Source organism: Rhinichthys klamathensis, unplaced genomic scaffold (assembly GCF_029890125.1).
Source record: "Rhinichthys klamathensis goyatoka isolate OS25496 unplaced genomic scaffold, OSU_Roscu_1.1 h1tg000165l_1, whole genome shotgun sequence".
NCBI classification, from domain to species: Eukaryota; Metazoa; Chordata; class Actinopteri; order Cypriniformes; family Leuciscidae; genus Rhinichthys; species Rhinichthys klamathensis.
In genome coordinates, this window is record NW_026606697.1 from 2,685,125 (window position 1) to 2,709,000 (window position 23,876).

General features: G+C 36.8%; 1 protein-coding gene across 8 annotated transcripts in view; it reads left to right on the forward strand.

Annotated features, from left to right (window-relative positions):
- Nucleotides 1–23,876, forward strand: part of nav2a (neuron navigator 2a) — a 207,900-nt gene that overhangs the window by 115,764 nt on the left and 68,260 nt on the right. For 6 of the 8 annotated variants that reach the window (XM_056259202.1, XM_056259203.1, XM_056259206.1 and 3 more), the window contains exons 2-3: nt 18,647–18,764; nt 21,759–21,811. In XM_056259202.1, coding sequence (XP_056115177.1) covers nt 18,647–18,764; nt 21,759–21,811 — 171 coding nt within the window. Of the gene's footprint in view, nt 1–5,460; nt 5,556–15,348; nt 15,436–18,646; nt 18,765–21,758; nt 21,812–23,876 lie in introns of those variants that run through there. The other 2 variants (XM_056259208.1, XM_056259207.1) reach the window with 2 other exon arrangements.

Below are 23,876 nucleotides of genomic sequence, written 5' to 3' on the forward strand. Positions count from 1 at the left end.
CATCAACTGCAAGATGCTATCCTATCAATATGGGCCAACATTTTTAAAGAATGCTTTCTTTCACCACGTAGAATTAAGGCAGTTCTGAAGGCGAAAGGGGGTAAAACACAGTATTAGTATGGTGTTCCTAATAATCCTTTAGGTGAGTGTAAGTATATAATATATTGCAAAATATTACTATTATAGATATCAAATATGTTACCATAACAACAAAATACAAGTTTTGTAACAAGTTACAAAACAGCATAAAATACCACAATATTATATTATATTCATATGTATTTGTATATTGTAAGATTCTATTGTTTTTATAATAGTAATAATTTACAATTAATATATTATACAATTATATGAATAGATTGTATTTAAATATTAATATATGTATTAAATATATTACCACAACCAAATATTATACATTAATCTAATAAAGCTTTAAGGATTTTTTGGCATTTAAATTTTCGTTTGCAGTTTTTTTTCCCTCTAGAATTTCGTATTTCCGTTGGTATTTTAACAAAACCTAGCATTACCACGGTATAGTTTGTAAGGAAGCCAAAGGAAATGCTAAAATTCGAACCATCCGAATCATGACATCAGCAGTTGGACATTCCTTCCAAGTGTCTCCAGCCCCTCCACCACAGGCTCTTTTCTCTTTCAGGAGACCTAGGGTGCCTCTGAATCCCTCCTGATTTTGTGTCATAGCCCCAGAAAGCCCATATGTCCCACCCACCCCCTAACAGCCTGGCAGTGGGGACCTATCCTCCCCCTAACCTCCCGAAAAGCAGATGATGGGGGTCTCCCAAAACAAAGAGCGCTCTCCACGGGGTGAGGCCCCTGCATTGTCCACACATACTCCGATTTATTTGACCATCCATTGGCAGAATGAATGGTGAGCGTTGCCTGTGATTCAAAGCTGTTGTTTTTTTAATGAGCTTGTTCACTATTGCCCGACACATGTAGCGTCCGCCACATATCACTCGCCACTACAGCAGCACAATAAATCTGTTGAAATCTTCAATGTGTTTTCCTCAGACTTTGATTGAGTTGTAAAGAGGCAATTAGCTTTAGATGAGCCTGATTTAGGGAGAAAACGGTTATATACGTCATTTGAGATGCGACTCAACTGTTTAGGATTGATATACAGTAATGTTTATCCATAAAAAAATGCATCCTAAAATCCAGTGAGAAACTAAAATGCTATGTTTAAAATATTGTCATTTTTGTCGTATTATATTGTCATATTATATATATATATATATATATATATATATATATATATATATATATATATATATATGTTTTTTTTCTGATATATATATATATATATATATATACATATATAAACATTTAAATGCTGTTTGGCAACTAAGTTAAAGTACTTAAAACTAAAACTGATAGATAAATAAACAAATAAATAAAAATATTAGAAAAAAAAAGAATAAAAATGACAAAATCACATAACAATGACTAAATGTCAAATTAAATTCAAATGAAAACTGAAAATATAAACAAAGAAGCGTATTCAAAATATAATTAGAGACTGGTATAAATAAATAATACTATATACTAAATGGTTTTAGTTGTATTAGTTGTATTTAGTTTAAATACATGTCTCTGTTAAAATAAATTATTTCATACATAATTAAAATAATAAAATAGATCAAAATAAAATATATATAATTTATTTTATTTATTTATTTTATCCAATGTAATTATGTTCTGTTAGTAACTTTGGTCTAGCTTTTGCCCCCAACTTTATTTATATTGACTTAATTGAACTCTATATTAAGTACAGCTTGCTGCATTGCACACTTTAGTTTCACTGTAGCTTTGCCAACACTGCTAAAATCTCTTCAAGCTCTAGTAGATCCGCTCTGTCACGGTTTCAAAACATCTGCTGGAGAAAGAGTGTGTGTTGTATATATTAAAAACATGCTTGGTTTTGCAGCCTCTAGGGTTCTTTAGTGTGGGAATGAGGGCAGAAACTTGGGCGATCCCCAGAAACTGAAATTTGGCTTGTAATTTGTGGTTTGGCGTGGGTTTTGGCGAGAGCTTGAACATGGGGAACACCTCGTGTCTCCACACCGCAGCTCATGCCAGCAGTCTGTACCACACACTCCAGCACCACAACTGTGGAAAAGAGGAAAAGAGGTTCTGACCTCTGTGTTTTCAGACCCTCGGGGTCTACACAAGTGCTGCGCAACAGCAGACAGATCTGAAGCGTGGATCAGCCCTTTTCACACTGGACTAATTCATCATCTTGTCACATTTTCTTATTCATGTTATGAATAACTGTCCGTTACTTCACTGTGTTCGCACACTAGATGTCTGGTGACCGTTTGTTTAATGAAACTCGCTCACCTTCTTACAATCAGATTAGCTTCATTAGCAATCACCCTGTAAGTGACAGACTTAGAAATATTCAAACTGTAATGCAGTGTGTAAGGAAATCTAGATCATATGTTTAGTTGTCTTAACTGTATAGTATACAGTATATAGTTATAGTAGTAAGAGGTACTTGTATGCTTATGTGCTTGTTAAATATATTGGATTTAGATTATTTATTTGCACATTTCACCTTAAGCTGAACCAATTTGCATACTCATATGAAAAGTATGTGCTTGTAAGCATGAAGCAACACCCGTAAGACCAGTACTTGTACATATCTTATTCACATAATACAGAGAAAATATCATAAAGGGATTTTTTCCCCCCCCTGTGTAACGCAAACGATATTGATGCAATGAATGTTGTTTTGGATTTTGACATTGGAGATTGACTTTCATTGTATGGACGATGCACAGACATTGTTCAAAATATGGAACCAAATGATATTCATGATGTTCGGTTCTTTTAACAGTTTTAGAAAGTTTCCATTTTGCCAATGCTGACTGACACAATAATACAAAGTTATACTTCATGGACACTTACATAGAAAGCACATCTTTCTATTGTTTGGCCAGTGTTTTTTTGATTGTGTATAAATGACTCTTTTGAACCAATTCTTTTTAATGAGTCAATCAAAAAGACTCACAAATCAGACTGACAGTTGACAAATGACGTGTTTAGTTAGTTTAGTTGAAAATTAGAAACATTAAATTGAGACCAGAAAACTGATATATACAGGTCCTTCTCAAAAAATTAGCATATTGTGATAAAGTTCATTATTTTCCATAATGTAATGATAAAAATTAAACTTTCATATATTTTAGATTCATTGCACACCAACTGAAATATTTCAGGTCTTTTATTGTTTTAATACTGATGATTTTGGCATACAGCTCATGAAAACCCCAAATTCCTGTCTCAAAAAATTAGCATATTTCATCCGACCAATAAAAGAAGTGTTTTTAATACAAAAAAAAAAGAGTCAACCTTCAAATAATTATGTTCAGTTATGCACTCAATAGTCAATACTTGGTCGGGAATCCTTTTGCAGAAATGAGTCTGACTGCTTCAATGCGGCGTGGCATGGAGGCAATCAGCCTGTGGCACAGCTGAGGTGTTATGGAGGCCCAGGATGCTTCGATAGCGGCCTTAAGCTCATCCAGAGTGTTGGGTCTTGCGTCTCTCAACTTTCTCTTCACAATATCCCACAGATTCTCTATGGGGTTCAGGTCAGGAGAGTTGGCAGGCCAATTGAGCACAGTAATACCATGGTCAGTAAACCATTTACCAGTGGTTTTGGCACTGTGAGCAGGTGCCAGGTCGTGCTGAAAAATGAAATCTTCATCTCCATAAAGATTTTCAGCAGATGGAAGCATGAAGTGCTCCAAAATGTCCTGATAGCTAGCTGCATTGACCCTGCCCTTGATAAAACACAGTGCACCAACACCAGCAGCTGACATGGCACCCCAGACCATCACTGACAGTGGGTACTTGACACTGGACTTCAGGCATTTTGGCATTTCCTTCTCCCCAGTCTTCCTCCAGACTCTGGCACCTTGATTTCCGCATGACATGCAAAACTGAGCAACAGTCCAGTGCTGCTTCTCTGTAGCCCAGGTCAGGCGCTTCTGCCGCTGTTTCTGGTTCAAAAGTGGCTTGACCTGGGGAATGCGGCACCTGTAGCCCATTTCCTGCACACGCCTGTGCACGGTGGCTCTGGATGTTTCTACTCCAGACTCAGTCCACTGCTTCCGCAGGTCCCCCAAGGTCTGGAATCGGTCCTTCTCCACAATCTTCCTCAGGGTCCGGTCACCTCTTCTCGTTGTGCAGCGTTTTTTGCCACACTTTTTCCTTCCCACAGACTTCCCACTGAGGTGCCTGGATACAGCACTCTGGGAACAGCCTATTTGTTCAGAAATTTCTTTCTGTCTTACCCTCTTGCTTGAGGGTGTCAATGATGGCCTTCTGGACAGCAGTCAGGTCGGCAGTCTTACCCATGATTGCGGTTTTGAGTAATGAAACAGGCTGGGAGTTTTTAAAAGCCTCAGGAATCTTTTGCAGGTGTTTAGAGTTAATTAGTTGATTCAGATGATTAGGTTAATAGCTCGTTTAGAGACCCTTTTCATGATATGCTAATTTTTTGAGACAGGAATTTTGGGTTTTCATGAGCTGTATGCCAAAATCATCAGTATTAAAACAATAAAAGACCTGAAATATTTCAGTTGGTGTGCAATTAATCTAAAATATATGAAAGTTTAATTTTTATCATTACATTATGGAAAATAATGAACTTTATCACAATATGCTAATTTTTTTAGAAGGACCTGTATATATATATATATAATCACATTTTACAATTCCCATCTTTAAAGTCACCTTGAAGTCAAAATGGACAATTCTTGTTTTTTATGAAAAACTGTTTTGGGGCGGGACAACCTGTCACTCACATGAGATCGACCAATAGCAAACCACAATCATCCAATCAATTCCTGACAGACAAAATCAAGTCCCGCCTTACATTTTTTTTTCTGGTTCGAAAAGCATTTTCACTCGTATTTATATTACAATACGAAAGAAAAGACTATCGCAATTCGCAACTTCTGTTTAATTATTGATGACATATTGAAGAAGAGCTAAAGATTATATCAGAAAGGTAATGTGTTTAGGTGATGCAGTCGAGTTCACTTGTTGATGAGTGTGAGTTGGTTAATAGTTTCAGTGGAGGGATGTGTGGAGGGAGAGGGTGTAATGGAGGGGTGGTGTGGGGGAGGTAAAGAGGGATTCCCTCATCCACCCAGCTGGTGTCTCCTCCCCACCCCCTTCAGCTGGTGTGTGTGTGTGTGTGTGTTTCAGACCGGAGGCAGCTGCCTTCAGCGTGGCACAACACTAGCGGTGAGAGCTCTGTCTGCTTTACTTTCTCTTTCTCTCAACCTCTGGTACCTCCATCCACTCCATCACTCTTCTCAAACTCTCCTCATGGATCTTTCATTCTCCTCCTCCTCTAAAGCGCTCTCTCTCTGTGGATGGTTGTGATGGATGCTGCTCTGATGGATTGTAAATGGGATCCGTGCGTCTGGACGGCCGGCAGGTGAAGTGAGGAAGATAAAGGGCAGAGGAAGATGAGTGTGATGCTGTGGCGCAGGGATAAAAACAATCACAGCATGAAACTGGTAAAATACTTTCCTTTGGTTGTGGGCTTGAGTAGCTGTTGCGTAGACTATTGGTTTGCTTTGTTTGTTTTGTATTCAAGTTTTGATCCAAAGTTTTGGATCAGTCATTTGTTGCATCAGAAAACCATTCAATATTTTTGTTTATAACTTTATACAAATATATCAAATTTAAAAATAGCAATACATAAATAGTAATAATAATGGTAAATGATCAAATACAAATGTTCAAAGTTTAGTAAACTGTCACCTGCACTTGATACACTACTTTTAACAATATTTTTATTTTATTGAAGTTTATTTTATTACTATTTTATGCAATATATTTTACTAAAACATTTTAAATTGTGTATGTTGTTTAGATTGTTTCTTTCAATCTGACCCTTTGCAAACCGCGCATTTTCTATGCAAACGTTGCGCTTGTATTGAAAAAACGTTTTGCCATTTTTGCATATTTTGCATATTTCCAGTGACTCAATATAATCGCTGTAGGTCAAAAAATTCTTAGCTTCTGGACATATTATGTCTCACCTGATTAGGTTTGTTTATGATTAACCATGTCTTTAATGCATTTCAACTTATTTGGGATTCATGACTTGTTTAGATTGGCGTACGTTGTGCTAGAAATCTCTTGATGTTGCATATAATGTTTTCTATTTCTGGATTTAAGACCTGTTAAGAATCACGTTAATGCATGTTTGTAATTGGTTGTGATGCAGGCTTTTCATTTTTATTTGCTATGATGAGACAGTGTTTACATTAGTCTTTCTGACAGGTTATAATAAACCAACAGTTCAGCTTGTATGAAGAATTCAGTTTTATTTCTGAAAACACCTTTCAAATTTTCTCTTTATTAATCTTTTTTTTCCCCCTGCACACCCAGCACAGTCTTTTCTCTTGCTTGTGTCCTGTTCTTATCCTCTGCACGTCAAAGCCACAAAGGCAGGCCGCTTATTGCTTGTCTGGAGATGAGGTGATAAGGGGAGCTGTTTAATTATGTATTACATGTGGAGCCCAGCACCAGTGGCAGTGCACTGAATATGTTTAAGGTCGGATGTGTGTATGAGAGAAGGAAGGGAGGAGATGGAGGCTGAAACGTGTCAGCGGGACCCGATAATATCAGCAGTGAATATTGCAGTGACACCACGAATGAAAGAATCGAAGCACCTCGCATTCGTTCATTCACTTCATCATTGGACGTTTAAATATCCTGGTCTGTGCGGCTTTCCAAACCCATAGGAGAGTGAGATACACATCTCGTCTACGTTTAATTAGTGGTGTCCAATCTAATCCAGACTTCATTTCATATACTCCATATGGTCCATTTGTGCAAATTAAATTGACCACATCCAAGGACTTTTACTTCAGTTATTTTACCGCTTCATTGTTTATTGATTTTTAAAACCTTATGAACTGTTATGTGAATTGCAATATGAGAGATTTTTAAAAAGAGCACCTGATTTACTACCGAGGGCCATCAAACATTGACCTCAGAGGGCAGAGATTCCTAAATCATCTGTTTCCCTTTCACTTTTTTGTCACCTTGCTCATTTTAACAGTATTTTTATTTCTGCGTTTATTGTTTATATTTACGAATTCGCCAGACGCAAATTGTGTTGTATGTATTTTTCCTGAATTGAACCCATGACCTTGGGTCAGTTTAACATCAATATCAAGCACATGCCTTTTTAAATTACTGTTTATTGAGAGTGAACAGGAAGGACACTAAACAAAATTGTACTGTGGTATTACCATATTTTTTACATGATAATCCATGGTAATCCCATCGGTTTTGGGACATATGCCTTGGTGCTTTCATGTTTTTAGACATGCTATGCTATGCTGGAGTACTATTGTATGTAAATACGGACCATGGTTCAAGAATTTTAGTACCATAGTAGTGCCATTTGATAGCATTACTTTACAATGATACAATGATGAAATCTTTTGGTAATACTATGGTACTTTCTTATAAACCATGCTACTAAAATTCATATACCATGGTATTTATATGATTTAATTCATAGTACATCCAATATTTATAATCTTTTTAAATATAACATATTTTTAGCAAGTGTTTTATTTATATTTTATTATTTTTAAACTATTTATTCAAATTTTACATTTGAATGATTTGATTAATTATTAGTTGTTCATCATCTCACGAACCCCCTGAAGTTCTCTGACAAGCCTCAGACTGGAAAGCCCTGTTGTAAGGCAACTGGATCATGATGTAGTCTGGATTTGAACCTTCATTTCCCACATTAGAACCACAGACCATTTGGAGCACATGGTCACTGCTGAATAATACACTGGTATAATGGAGATTTTAGAGGTTATAGTACTCTGAGAGGGTTGAAGCAGAAGTCTACAAATGTTATTCTTCATATTTCCTCAGAGCAGGAGGGTCAGATCACGTATTCATACAGCACAGGCTGAGCAGACAGCTGTCTGGTGAAGGTGAGGAGTAGTAGTGTCCCGCTGAGAAGACAGACCCACATCACCCCGTCTGTTGGAGCTGACGGCCTGGATGAGTCTCGTCGCCCCGTCCCTGCAGATGGCAGATTGTGTGAATATGTTGAAACTAAAAGTGAACTGTTTATTTTGAGAACCACGGCTCGAGTGTCATCAAGTGGTGCGTTCTTGTTTTCGCGCAGATGGCGCTGAACTTTCGGAGCCCTCATTGGAGAAACGTGTCGAGTTCTTCATCTTGAAAGCAGCACTTGTGCGAATGGCGAAACATTTCCTGCTTTCTGTTTGGTCTGAATGTGGCTCTTAATCCTGACTGAACTCTCACAGTCCCAGAGGTGGCGTTTGGCGGCGCTCACATCAATCTAGTTCTCGCGCTTTCATCTGGAAACCACAGACATCTCAGCAGTCAAGAGCTGCTCTTGGAGCTTGTCATGTTAGCACAAGGCCAAAGCCACTTGAAGTGCTTGTGGTGCTCGGAGAGCCACTCGCACAAAACACGTGTGGACTCTACTTGAGTTTCTAATTTTAACTTTATTTTTTTTATCATTTTATTTCATCATTATTCATCATATTTTAATTTTATTTGAAATTTTATTCACAAAATACGCTGTGTGTGTGTGTGTATATATATATATATACACTCACCGGCCACTTTATTAGGTACACCTGTCCAACTGCTCGTTAACACTTAATTTCTAAGCAGCCAATCACATGGCGGCAACTCAGTGCATTTAGGCATGTAGACATGGTCAAGACAATCTCCTGCAGTTCAAACCGAGCATCAGTATGGGGAAGAAAGGTGATTTGAGTGACTTTGAACGTGGCATGATTGTTGGTGCCAGAAGGGCTGGTCTGAGTATTTCAGAAACTGCTAATCTACTGGGATTTTCACGCACAACCATCTCTAGGGTTTACAGAGAATGGTCCGAAAAAGAAAAAACATCCAGTGAGCGGCAGTTCTGTGGGCGGAAATGCCTTGTTGATGCCAGAGGTCAGAGGAGAATGGCCAGACTGGTTCGAGCTGATAGAAGGGCAACAGTGACTGAAATAACCACTCGTTACAACCGAGGTATGCAGCAAAGCATTTGTGAAGCCACAACACGCACAACCTTGAGGCGGATGGGCTACAACAGCAGAAGACTCCACCGGGTACCACTCATCTCCACTACAAATAGGAAAAAGAGGCTACAATTTGCAAGAGCTCACCAAAATTGAACAGTTGAAGACTGGAAAAATGTTGCCTGGTCTGATGAGTCTCGATTTCTGTTGAGACATTCAGATGTTAGAGTCAGAATTTGGCGTAAACAGAATGAGAACATGGAACCATCATGCCTTGCTACCACTGTGCAGGCTGGTGGTGGTGGTGTAATGGTGTGGGGGATGTTTTCCTGGCACACTTTAGGCCCCTTAGTGCCAATTGGGCATCGTTTAAATGCCACGGCCTACCTGAGCATTGTTTCTGACCATGTCCATCCCTTTATGGCCACCATGTACCCATCCTCTGATGGCTACTTCCACCATGTCACAAAGCTCTAATCATTTCAAATTGGTTTCTTGAACATGACAATGAGTTCACTGTACTAAAATGGCCTCCACAGTCACCAGATCTCAACCCAATAGAGCATCTTTGGGATGTGGTGGAACGGGAGATTCGCATCATGGATGTGCAGCCGACAAATCTGCGGCAACTGTGTGATGCCATCATGTCAATATGGACCAAACTCCCTGAGGAATGCTTCCAGCACCTTGTTGAATCTATGCCACGAAGAATTGAGGCAGTTCTGAAGGCAAAAGGGGGTCCAACCCGTTACTAGCATGGGGTACCTAATAAAGTGGCCGGTGAGTGTATATATATATAATTAATTAATTAATTAATTAAAGCATATTGGAGTTATCAAGTAGGAATGTCCCACATCCAATTCTGGATTGAGTTTAGCGAATTGGATTATTTGAATGGTTTGTTTTAATGCACTAGTTGAAATCACTGATTCATTTGATTGATTTCTTGCCGGGCTTTTTACTAATTTTCTGTAGTGTAATGATTCTGAATTAGTGTATATGTGACCCTGGACCACAAAACCAGTCTTATGGGTAATTTTTAAAAAATTGAGATTTATACATCATCTGAAAGCAGAATAAATAAGCTTCCCATTGATGTATGGTCCGAGATACAACTATTTGAAAATCTGAGGGTGCAAAGAAATCGAAATATTGAGAAAATCGCCTTTAAAGTTGTCCATTTCTGTTGGCGATTTTGCAGCATCCACTCACAAAAAATATATTTTTTATATATTTAAGGTAGGAAATTTACTAAATATCTTCATGGATCATGATCTTTACTTAATATCCTAATGATTTTGGCATAAAAGAAAAATCGATAATTTTGACCCATACAATGTTTTGTTGGCTATTGCCACAAATATACCCGTGCTACTTATGACTGGTTTTGTGGTCCAGGGTCACATATTATAACAACAATTATATATACTGTATATATTGTTCTATATTATATAATATTGTTCTAAAAAAGTTAACTCTTTTATGTAATCTGGTGCTAATGCTGTAAATTAGCACTAGAGGACGTACTGTATGTAAACAGTTAAACCTAGCCGATACTGATAAAAACCCAAACTTTTTTGCTGATATATATGTCATGCATCCCTAAGCAGAATTGATGTGATATACGTGTGAGAATCACATGTATAAATTAAGGTTACCAGATCTTTTTAATATAGCCAGCTAACAACCATCTTTTAAACGATAATATGATACTTTAGGTTGCCTAGTAGAGGTTAGCACATTTGGTGGAGTGTCTATTAAATGGCTGCTTTTATTTCTGCAATCTCTCCGACTGAGAGGCAATGCTTTTTTCCTCTGTCATCTTCATGCTTTTGTGTGGTAACTGTCTAAAACGGTCCATTCTCCTCCAGGAATTGAGGTTTCCTTTCCCTGATGGCTGACAGGACGGCTAATTTAACTATGCCGAAATCTGATCACAGGCTGAGGGAAAACACTTAAAAGCAGGGCACTTTTAGGTCACACGGGGAGTATAATTACGGTTTCGGGGTCATGGCAGAGATGCAGGGAGCGGGGCATGAGAAAACTAAGGACAGACCTTTACAAAAGCATCCAGTGTGTGTGTGACTAAATTTGATGAAATACGTCTGTTTGAATAGTCATGTGGGTAAATGCACATCTTTGTCTTGGGTGCTCAGAAGATAATAGTGTGTGTTTCTTTATTTTCCCTGTCTGTCTGGACGAGAAGCTTTAATTGTGCACCGTTTCTTTCTGATCATTTAGGGGGGAGGGGGAGATCTTTGATCATGGCCGTGTCCTATAGTGTCATCCTATCTGTTTCATACGTTCTCAGTTTGACCCTGTGTGTGTTTCTTATTCTCACATAACTATTTTGAGTTAATCTAGCGGAGTTAATCTAGCGGATTTTAAAGAGCACCTTTTAAGCCCTTTTTACAAAGTTTTGATTTTGTTTTTGGGGTCTACTCGAATAGGTTTTCATGTTTCATTCAACACAACATTTTCACATATTTGACATTGTTGCAGCACCTCTCTTCCCAGTCTGTCAGTATCGCTCTGTTTAGTTGCTGTCTCTATGAAGCCACTCTTTCTGAAAGGACAGTGTGCTCTGATTGGTCGGCTGGACCAGTGTGTTGTGATTGCTTCGAGTGTGTTTTGTAAATGTCACGCCCCTCACCATAACCGCGAGTATTAACACACTAACGCAACTCATATACTGCACATGCCTTGGGCGGGAGTTATTTAAATTAGGATTATTCTGACGTGTTTTCGTTCCCAGAGGAGAACTCAAGACTACAAGCGAGGTGTTTGTCGGAGTTCAGAAACAGTGACACTGATATAGAGAATAACTCCCTTTGGAGTAACTTTGTAACTTCGCAGACATTTTTTATACACAAACAGCAACATTACACACTATAGAAAGTTGAAAATGTAAAAAAGCATAATAGGACCCCTTTAACACAATGCTAATAAACAGGACAAAAGCAAAGAGGTGGATATTATTTTCCCATAGACCATCTCTCTTGAGCGCTTTTCCATCTATTCAGCCTAACAATGACTGTCCTAGTTATGGATAAACCTTTAACATTGCTTTGTACTTTAACGGCTTTACACACAACGACGTGCGATTAATATACGGCATCAAACCTCTGACCACAATGCAATACAAAATCCTCCACTCTTTTTTTATTTAAATAATTAATTAAATTTAAATGTACTCATATTTGCTAATTTACTAATATGCTTTTTTGGCCTTTATTGTGCAGTACAGCAGAGAACTACAGTATGTATAGGGAACAAGATTTAGACAATCTCTATTTTTATTTATTCTTAATATAGCAAGCATTTCCACTTCAAATGATGAATCACCATCAAACATCAAATACTTAATGCATGCGCATCAGCCAAATGAAGGGGGCGCTCTCTGTTCCCATGACGTCATCATTGATTACACTCTCCGCCTCAAATTGACTCCCTTTGACCTCAAGAATCAATCAGTGCTCGTTCACTTTCACTACAGCCCACACCTTCACGAACCAGAGGGGTCTTCATGTGTCCTCCAATCCTCTGGAAATATCTCCAAATATTACATAGAAAACATGTATTTTTGTAGAACTTTGTGGTCTGGCCAAAACAATTCATTATATAATTTGTCTGTGGCAAAAAAAAAAAAATATATATATATATATAATAATGTCTATTGTTCAAAACATGTCTCTTATCCTCACAAAGTCTGCATTTATTTGACCAAAAATGCAGTAAAAACTGAATTATTTGTGCATGTAAGTTTGTAAAATATTATTACTTATATTTATTAATATTAATAATTAATTATTATTACTATAATAATATTATGCAATATTTTAAAAATTAAATGTAATTTTTTCCTGTGTTTTAATCTGAATTTTCAGCATCATTACTCCAGTCTTCAGTGTCACATGATCCTTCAGAAATCATTCTAATATGATGATTAAGAAACATTTAGTATTGTATGTTTAAAACAGTTGTGCTTGTTTGTAGAAACTGTGAAGCATTTTTCAGGATTCTTTGATGAATAGAAAGGTAAATAAAAACTGCATTTATTTGAAATAGAAATCTTTTGTAACATTGTTAAAAATGTTCACTGTCCCTTTAGATATACATTTAATGCATCCTTGAGGAATAAAAGCATTCATTTCTTTTTAGAAACATCTGCAGCTAAGAGGAAACATTCTCAGAACGTTATGTTATGAAGTTATGAACAAACTTTCTTTCAGTGTCATTAATAGAATGTTTAAGCGTCATCTAGTCTTGAATAATGTTCTCAAAACATTAGCACAAAAACATTATTTATACATCGTTCATGAAACGTTTTAGTCAGGCGTTCATCAAATGTTATGTTACTACTTCTGTAGCACTTTATTTTTCAGTCCTGTTCCATTATTGTGATAACAATAAATGGGTTATAGGTACTAACCCTGAAGCTAACTTTCACTCATGTAGTTGCCTTATATTACCAGTACTTTCTTTACACTGTAAGAACATGTACTTATTGTACATGTAATAATTGTGTGTATTTAGTTTTATTTCAGCAAATATCCAGGATATTTACATGTAGATGGATTTCAGATTGATAGTTCAAGGCCTATGGTACATCAGCAAGTGGAGCCTCTTGACTGCAAGATAATGAACATTAGGGTCAAGTTGGAGTGACCCGGAAAGCTCAGCCAAAGGAAAGATTACATTTGCTTTAGAAATTGAATTTGTAGGCCGTTTAGAGTAGAGGAGCATAAATAAATGAGGCATCTGTGATCTGTGTGTCTGGCCGTGTGCATTATTAGATTAGAGCTCTAATCAAGACACTCCAGAGGAGAATAACACACTTTACACCACTCTGTGACACAACGCAGATGGCAGGAGAGAAAAGAGTGGCTTAACCTCATATTTTAATAGGAGGAAACTGAAAGGGACCTCCATTTGTGAATGTGAGTATGTGCTTCTGTTCAACCTAGTTATGTTTTGTGAGTGAGTTGCAGGTCTTGTATTCGATGGTCTTGAATGATTTAGCACTAGCCTTGATCTTTGCATTTGAAACTTGCCGAGTGTTATGTTTGGTTTTGGGGGGGATGTGATGGTTTGGACCATCCGTCACCCTTCTCACCACCCCAACACACATTCCTGGTTGTTGTCAGCACCTCTCGAGTATAGCCGTCAGACCTCCCACATACTCTGTTTCTCTCTGTACATGTAGAGCTGATGTGCATGTGTGTTTGCATATGTTTGTGTACATATACATTCTTTATGTGTGTGTGAAAAGACAGTTTTAAAGCTCTACTGACAACAGTAAACCTTGAGAGACCAATATCAGCTAGATGTGTTTTTAGTGACTGAAGCAGGAAAAGAAGCATTAGTCTTGGCTACCACAGCTAGGTTTTCATCCAAAGTTGTGAATTTAACTTATGTGCTAATTTGACACTTCTGAGAGAGAATTAAACTAAATCATTCTGATGACAGACTTCAAAATTATCAAAGCAACATTTGAGATGCTGTGCGATGCGATTGGTCCACTGGTTAGTCCAGTTATCCAATCACATCCTCTTTTGAGGACAAGTCACGTGAGTTTTTTATTGTGCATCTAGGAATGTTTCCTTCCGCATCTCTAAATAATGTATCCGCCTCAGTTGAGTGGAATATGTTTTTATGCATATTTTTTAGCATTGATGCACATCATGGCATTTCCGATATGCCAAAATGCGCCAAAAAAAAAAATAGATGGAAACATGTCATCTCTGTTTTTGTTACATAAAGCTTTGCATTTCTTGATATTTGGTTCAGTTATAAGATCACGATTTGACATTTTTGACACACTAAGAGGAAAACAATTAGGAAATGAAAGTCATTTGCAACCGAGTAAAACAGATACGGGACTCCTACTGTATTATTTATTTAGGATTATTATGGTATTTTATTAAGTTTATTCAATTGAAACATAGGGTATTTAATTCTTATAGTATTCTCTGTTTATTCGGGATCCTTTTTGGATTATTTGCTAACTATTACTTAAATTATATTAAATTAGTTTTTTATTTGGACTAGGTGAAACAGTAATAATCTGAGATGTCTCAGCATTTGACACTAAGTGTGACATGTAGACACGTAGAGTAAGGTATATCTTAAGCAAACGATGCTCCAGAATGCATCTCACAGCTAAAATTATCCCCCCCCACACACACACACACATCGCTGACTTGATTACAGGCGTGAGTGTCGCAGGACGTCCTCTGGGCTTCAGTAAATATGAGCGCGCTTCACCTGTGAAAGCATTATGGCTCTGAACGTGAGGATGTACGTCCCAGAGAGACGCCACAGCAGGTCGTCCTGCCATCACTACAGAACGGTAAGACCTCTCTGCCGTGGAGATATGTGTAGGCAGTCAGCGGGGGATATATTTACTGTAGATACAGTCCAGACTTACTGCGCAAGTTACTGCAAGCTGAGCTGAAGGACTTTTAAGATGTTTGTGGGTTAAGATTAGCTTGAAGTCTTTGGACTGGAGGTTGCACCTAAAGTTAGCCAGGTCAGTGAAATATAAAAAGCAACAAGTGGCAAAAGTATATGACTGGTCAAGTTCTGTATGTTCTGTATCATTACATTGGCATAATATTTACTTACATATTATACAAATCTTTCTAGTCTCATTGGTGAATGTTATTCAAAAGAAAAACAAATGATCAGGGGTCAGATCAGAAGGTATTATTCATAATTCAGCTTCTTTATTTATTTTGCAAATGCTGTTCCTAAAATGTTTTCAAATATGAATGCTGGTGTTAAAGATTTTGCTGAACAGCATAGTTACACTACTGTTCAAAAGTTGAGGGTCAGTAAGATTTAATGTTTTTGAAAGTTTCATATAAGGCTGCATTTATTTAATCTAAGTATTGTCAGACATTATTACAGTTTAAAATAACTTGACTATTTTAATATTTACTTTCCAGCATCATTTTCCGCATCATTACTCCAGTCTTCGGTGTCACATGATCCTTCAGAAATCATTCTAATGTGATGATTTGATGCTCATGAAACATTTATTATTAATGTCAGTGTTGAAAACAGTTGTGCTGTCTAGTTGATGAATAGAACGTTCACAAGAACAGCATTTAGTATTTGAAATAGAAATCTTAAATGTCATTTTTGATTAATGTAATTCGTCCTTGCGGTATACTTAAAAAAAAAAAAAAATACAATAAAATATTATTAACCACAAACCTTTGAATTGTAGTGTTAGTCCACAAGATAAACTAGTAGCAAACCAGCCAGAATCCGCATTGAAATGCATGCTGGTCTAAGCTGTTAGCAGGGAGGTTATCTGACCTAACGTTCACCTCAGTAAATGATCTATTGTAATTACTTTAAAGTACTATATTATTTAAAGGCCTCTCTCTTGTGCACCTGAATGTAAGCTTTGTAGCTTCAGCATGTCGTGCCTGTGGGAACAATTCTGTGTCTGTGACTAACACGGGCCGCCCTGTTATTAGTGTTTGACACGAGAGCCTTTGTAGTTGAACAGTGTTCTACCTCCCCGCTTTGAGTTTAAACATGAGTCCAATTGACAGCTGTTGGTAAATCGTTGAAAACTTACCACACTGAGGAAGCCCCCTGTTTGATATTCCCTGTCTTACTCACACAGGTAGTTTAACACACTCATCAGCAAATGCGTGCAAGAGCCACCTGTTCGTTTGTCAACAAATCACCCCTCAGGAACGTCTGTGAACTCAGAGAACGGCTCATACTCGGGTCAAGAGTGGACCGGGCAGAGCAACAGCCTCAAACGTGTGCAGAAATAATAGATGCTAGTTTGATGTCCACACAACAAAGCAGTGTGTGTGTGTGTGTGTGTGTGTGTGTGTGTCTATTTCACATAAATGTCATCATAAGTGCTGATTCAGATGGCATACAGTATATGGATGTTTGTTGTTAGTAATGGCTTTCAGTATGGAGGAAAATATCTTCATAAATTTCATACAGATACGTTAACTTCAAAAGTTTTTCATTTTACACATAAAGTAAGTCTATTCTGGTCACCAAGGCTGCTTGAAAAAACTAATATTGTGAAATAATAATAATACATTTAATGTATGTTCTCTATCGTTTCAAATGTAATTTAAGTAAATAAATAAATGTGCATTCAGAAATAATTCTAATATGCTAATTTGCTGCTCAAAAAACATTTGTTGCAGTGGCCAAGAAAAGGCGTTTAATAATTAGATGCTTTCTGTTATGGAAAAAAATTATACTGTAAGAATATGCCTGGGAATACAATAGAAATCGGGATCCGAATACTTCTGATTTAATGTGATTATGCATTAGATGGCAAGATCCAAGATCACTGACCTTTCAGCCAGTGAAACACATTAAAAATGATACTGCAACTTTAAGACATGGATACAAATGTTACCATGGTCTAAATGCTGTAAAGGAATAAATAACAGATAAACTAGATTCAATACTGGTACCAATTTCTTTTGACATGAAAAGGTACTGTAGTGTTTACATGGTGGTGACCTGGTTCAGTCTGACAGACTAGTGTCATCTGTAATTTCCTCTGCATTACTTCTCTTTTGTTGCTTGGAGGCATGTTTACCCTTACCTTCACTTCACTGTCTTCACCTTAGCTTTAATCACATCTGACTCACTTAGCCCACAAAACTTCAAAGCACCAGATAGATATGGACATTTCTCCATTGCATTGGTCATTGCGCTCTGTAATTATATGGGCTTTGCGGGCTGTTTGAGTATAAATGACTCCAGCGAGAGCGTGTTTATTTTGATGGTACAGGGACTAAGGGTGCACCTGTTATTTCCCATCTAGGAAACTGATTCCTCACATGAGTAACACTGCAATAATACCAGCAGTCTTTATTTACTCATGAAACACACCACACATGCTTTACAACCCCCATGTGGGAATGTGTTTGAATACTGCCAGGCCTTTGATTGTGTGTGGAAAGCCTGCACTACAACAATAAAACAACTCTTTGAATTATTTAAGTACTGTCAATTGTGTTGTTTATGTGGGTATATAGCCTATATTATTATGATTAGGTCATTGAAATTGTGATGTTGAAGTGAATTGTGATGTTGAAGTGAACTAAAAGAACATGTTAAAAAATAAACTAGACGTGTTTCATGTAAGCTTTTCCTTCATTTTCCATTATTTGAGCATCTCCGTGAGTTTTAATGCACGTTGTTGCACTACGTGTTTTCCGCTTTCTCTATCTTGTAACGGGACGCGGGAACGTTTTTGGACAGCAAACAACACATGACTCCTTTCAAGCCCATTCAGAGGTTTAATTTAAGCTCCCTCGGGGTCTCCCTCCTCCTGTCCCAGTGAAGGGGCTTTTCTGTGATGTCAGACGAGAGAATTCGAGCATTATTAGCGCTGAATAACTTGAATAAGACACAATGGAGTTGGTTTGAATAGAGCGGAGTGACGCGGCGAGGCGCTCAGTCTTCACCAAGCGGCGGTTACGTACGTCGTCAATCCAAGTTGTTTGAAACTTTTTTGATGGATAGATTTATAAGCGAGGTTTCTCTTCTCGTGTTGACAGATCTACACGGACTGGGCGAATCACTACTTGGCCAGATCTGGACACAAGCGTCTGATTAAAGACCTGCAGCAGGATGTGAGCGATGGCGTGCTGCTGGCGGAGATCATCCAGGTTATCGGTGAGCGATTCACTTTCTCTAAAACAGGCAAAAATAATTGAGCAAAGAATTTCTGTGAAAGATGTAGCCTAAAATGTATTTAAGGTTTTTTGTTTAAGAACACAAAATGCTATAATTAGTATAATTTGTGCGCTAATAATTACTTTTTATTTAATTATATGTATATATTTATTTATTATTTTTGTAAGCTTAATGCATTAATGTTACATAGACAAATTATTTAAAAAAAATACATCACAGAGCTTTATAAATAAATAAACGGTGACATGTGACTATATTTATGCATGTATATTTGATCAGTACTCTCGAGTTTAAAGCATGTATTTGTTATTATTATAATTATAAAGGATATATATATATATATATATATATATATATATATATTTCTTTGGATTTTACTGTGTTCAGTGTATCGATTTATTAGACTAAAATTAAATGATATTGGAATAATATTACATAAACTATTTCAAATAAAAAATACAGAGTAATATAAAATATAAATACATAATTTATGACATATTATATATTTATGCATTTATATTTAAGCAGTGCTTTTAAATTCAAAACATGCATTTTTCACTCACATTACATTTTTTATTAAATTATATTTGAAATGCATTTCAAACTATTTGTTTGTTTGTTAGTTTGAACCCCCTTGAAAACGAGATGATTCATCTCAAGGGGTTTATCCTTAAGAATACATTTGTTTTCATTTATTTGTATTATCAGCAATGCTTTCACCTTTCAGTCACTAATATTTTAAGTTTGATCAAACTGTCATGGCACGCTATTAATTACAGCAGTAGATCCACCCAGTTGTAATAGGAGTTTTTAATGCTTTAATACTATTTACATACTTCTGAGTGCTCAGTAAGAAAATTGATCCTTGCGATTCTTGCCTTGGACATACAAAAATAGAGTTTTTCTTTACCTCTGTCCTCTAAAAATATGTTGTAAGAGCCGGAAAGCATTTGGTTACTTAACAGCAGAAAGTACAGTGTTGTGGGGTAAAGTGGTGTTATATGACTCATCATTGTGGTCATCCCACTTTGTTCTCTTGTCTTTCCTACATCTCATGGGAATGACACACTGGCCAGTTGAAGCTGAAACCCGACCTGTCCCGTCTGACACACAAATGCTGCAGGCAACCAATGACATGATGCTTCACATATTTACTTCTTTTATATTAAAGGGAGCTGATGGCTTTAGACCAAAAAAGTTTCAAAGGGAAATTTTTAAATAAGAAAATGTTTGGAATGGTGACAATAAAGATATTTAGAGCTCACGCCAGTTTACAGGGGCCCCAACAAGTATTTGGACATTATAGATTCATCAAATGGGATTTGTTTTAAAGAATGATATGAATTCTGAGGTCTAGAGTTTATTTGCAGATGCCACTTTGATATGTTTTTAGATCTAATGCAATGAAATGAATCTATGCACTCTTGAAGTATTTTGAGGACCAATGTATAGTTTAGACGTATAGTTTAAAATAGTGATTAAATTATAAATTATTTAGAAAACATGGCCATCCAAATGGGGAAAATTGGATGTTTATTTGATGTTATATATTATTATTATTTCAAATTGTGATATTGGTATATGTAAAAAAAAATTTTTTTTTTAATGAATGATAGAAACTAAATCTGAGGTTTAAAATATGTTTGTAGATGCCACCTTGATATTATTTTTTATATTTCTAATTTGATATCTAACGCATTTAAATTATTCAATACATTCTTAATTGTAGCTTAAGTGTTTCATATCAAATAATGATTATATAACAAATTGTTTAGAAGACATACATTTTGATGTTCATGTGATGTTATATATTATTTTTATTTCAAATTGTGATATTAAAGTGAAATTAGAAAATAGCATGGTATTTGAGTGTTCGCCAAAAAAAATATCATGGTATATGTAAAAACATTTAAAAAAAAAAAAAATATATATATATATATATATATATATATATATATATATATATATATATTTAAAGAATGATTGAAATTAATTCTGAGGTCTAGAATGTTTGCAGATGCCATATTAATATTTTTTTATATCTAATTTTGATATCTCAGGCAATGAAATTAATTAATTCGTATTTGTGGCTTAAGTGTTTTATATAAAACAATAATCAAATAACATTATAAAATAACGATTAAATGACAAATTGTTTAGAAGTAATGGCAACCCAAGTGATCAATTGTGATGTTATATATTGTTATTTTTAGTTTAAATTGTGATATTAAAGTGAAATTGGAAAATACCATTGCATGTACATGTTGGTGAAAAATATCATGGTATATGTAAAAAAAAAAAATATATATATATATAAAATATAAAACAATTTTTTTAAAGAATGATAAATTAATTAACCAAATTAATCTGTTTTAGACCTTTTATCTATTTTTGATATCTATATGCGAAATCAATGCATTCTTAAATGTGGTTGAAGTATTGTATATAAAATACTAATTCAACAACATTATGAAATAATGATTAAATAACAAATATTTTCAAAGATGGCCACCCAAATGTTTCTCCTGTATTCACAGAGTCCCTCCACGAGACAGGCCGTCTCAGATGTCTCTGTCTTCCATGCTTTCTCACCTGACATCTTACACATTCCCAACACATTTTTCCCACAGCGCAGGAGGTAAAGGGATTCCTGCAGGCATGTAGCTGTCATTGTAGGCGTGTGTGCAGTTGTCATCTGTGAGCGAACGGCCCAGTTTCAGCTGCCGTGGGGTGAGGGGGGGTTTGGGCTGGGCCCGTCGGGATGCAGTCAGTCACCCTCAGGAAAACCCCAAAGCAGTGGCATCCCAGCAGGCCCTGCCACACAGTTGCTCAAGCTGGATCTAGTTTCCACATTAGGGGTCAAAACTCAGAAAGGACATACTGCACTTCAGGCTTACAATTAAGGAGACCTGCCAACTTGTGTTCTTTTGTAAATTAATTTGTCCCTATTTCTCTCTTTTTCGGATACCGCAGCAAACGAGAAGATTGAGGACATTAATGGATGCCCTAAGAGTCGTTCTCAGATGGTAAGGACTTGTTTTATTGTCTTCTGGTTGTGTTTTTTTTTTTTTTTTTTGTGACGGTGTAATTTTTGATAATTGGAGTATATGTGCTTTAAAAGGCAATGCTATATCTGTCCAGGGAAACACTAATATATCGGACGTTCAGAATCGCTTTCTCACAGCATGCTTGGCGTACAGTATGGACTTGCACTTTATTACTGTTATTTTTGCTTCTCTCGCGGTCTTTCTTTATAAACATCTGGGGGTAGTTTGGCAGAAACTTAAAAAACTCCCGAAACCATCAGTAAATGTATAGGTTTGGAGGAAGCACAAGCCAGATTATAGACATAAAGAGCTATTTTAGCCAAGCTGTAGCTAAGCAAAACAAACTGTAGAAGTCTGAGTATCACTGGTATCACACACGAGCAGAGAAGCAGCGGTTGCTTTTGACATGTCTCCATTACAAAGGCAGCTGTCAAGCCTGATTGGACGCAACAAAGGAATCATTTTCAAAGGGCTTTTTTTATGGTAGATTGATCCATACGTGCGTTTTGTTATTTCTAGAGGGTTTGGATAGTAATGCCTCCGTTGAGGCATTGCTCTTGTTTTGACAGTGATGAAACCCAGCTGAAACCAGCGGATGTTGGGTTTGGAGGGCTGGTGTGCTGCGCTCTTTGGCCAACTAGCTTCACTAGAAAGACAATGCTCCTTTAGTTGATAAGGATGGGAATCGCCAAGAGTTTAAGGATTCTGTAGTTCACCCATGAATGAACATTGGGTCATCATTTACCTGGATGAATTTTTTTCTTCTGTTGAACACAAAAAGAAGATATTTTAAAGAATGTTGGCAGAAAAACAGTTGACGGTTGCCATTGACTTCCAGGAGGAAAGACAATTCAATAGAAGTCAATGGCTAAAAAAGATTTTGGGCATCACTGGTTGCACTATATGTTTTTGATTCACTAAAATGAATGGACTCCTAAGAGTCAGTCTTTTAGCAGTCAGTCCACACTGGTCGCTGTATGTTTCACATAGCTATGTTTCCATCCACCTTTTTTATGCAAATTTTGGGATATCCCCTAAAAACGCTGGATGGAAATGCCAATATGCGCATATATTCTAAAAAAAATGTGCATTGAAAATCAGTTGAATCTGAGAATTATTTTATCCGATAAGAACACATGCACATAAATTACTCAGGAAACACATTTACCGAATAAATCCCTCGATGAGCACCAAAAAACTGAGGATGTGATTGATTGGGGACCCGGACTATAACAAGCGGATCAGTTTGTCATCAGAATGATTTGGTTTAATTCCCTCCCAGAAGCGTCTCACATGACTGCGTTCACAAACACCAGGCATGAAGAAAGAGTCAGTTTCTTCCCCGATTGCAGCAACTTCCATTTTTATTACAGATCCAATTTTGCGCCAATTTCCCAGGAAGTGACGATTTTGTTTTCTAGAACACGTTGGATTGGAAACGGACGCTCCATTTATCATTATGATTTATTATGATTTATGCGATATTCCAATTTTGCGCATATGTTAAATGCACAGCTTTGGATGGAAACATAGCTTAGCTATTGTAAATGCGACTGAATAGTCAGTAAACTAGTAAAAAAAAAATTAACCGAATATTCTGAAAATCAAGATATTTTTTTATAAAATAAAACTGTTAGTACTCGTCTCCCAGCCCTAATGCTTGACCAGCTTTACAAAGACAGTTTGCTGGTAAACAGATGTGAGAAGTAGATTAGGAGTTTTGAATGGCTGGGGTCGGATCTCTTTCCCCCGTCTCTCTCACTGACTTCCCCTTTCTCTGGCTCCATCAATTAGCTCCGTCCCCTTAGCAGCAAATCCCACCATCATTTACTACTTTTACACACACACAGCCTTTGTGTTCCCATTTTCTTTCTCCTTTCCTTTTCTCTGCTCACAGTTTTCTCTCGTTCTGTAGCTGCGTGAATACTCTGGTCTTTCGAATTCGGTCGTCTTCTATATCTCAGCCGGTGGTAACTGTATCAGCATGTGCGCATATGCACTTTTTTTGTGTATGTCTCAGCAGGCATTCTGCGTCTCAATGCAG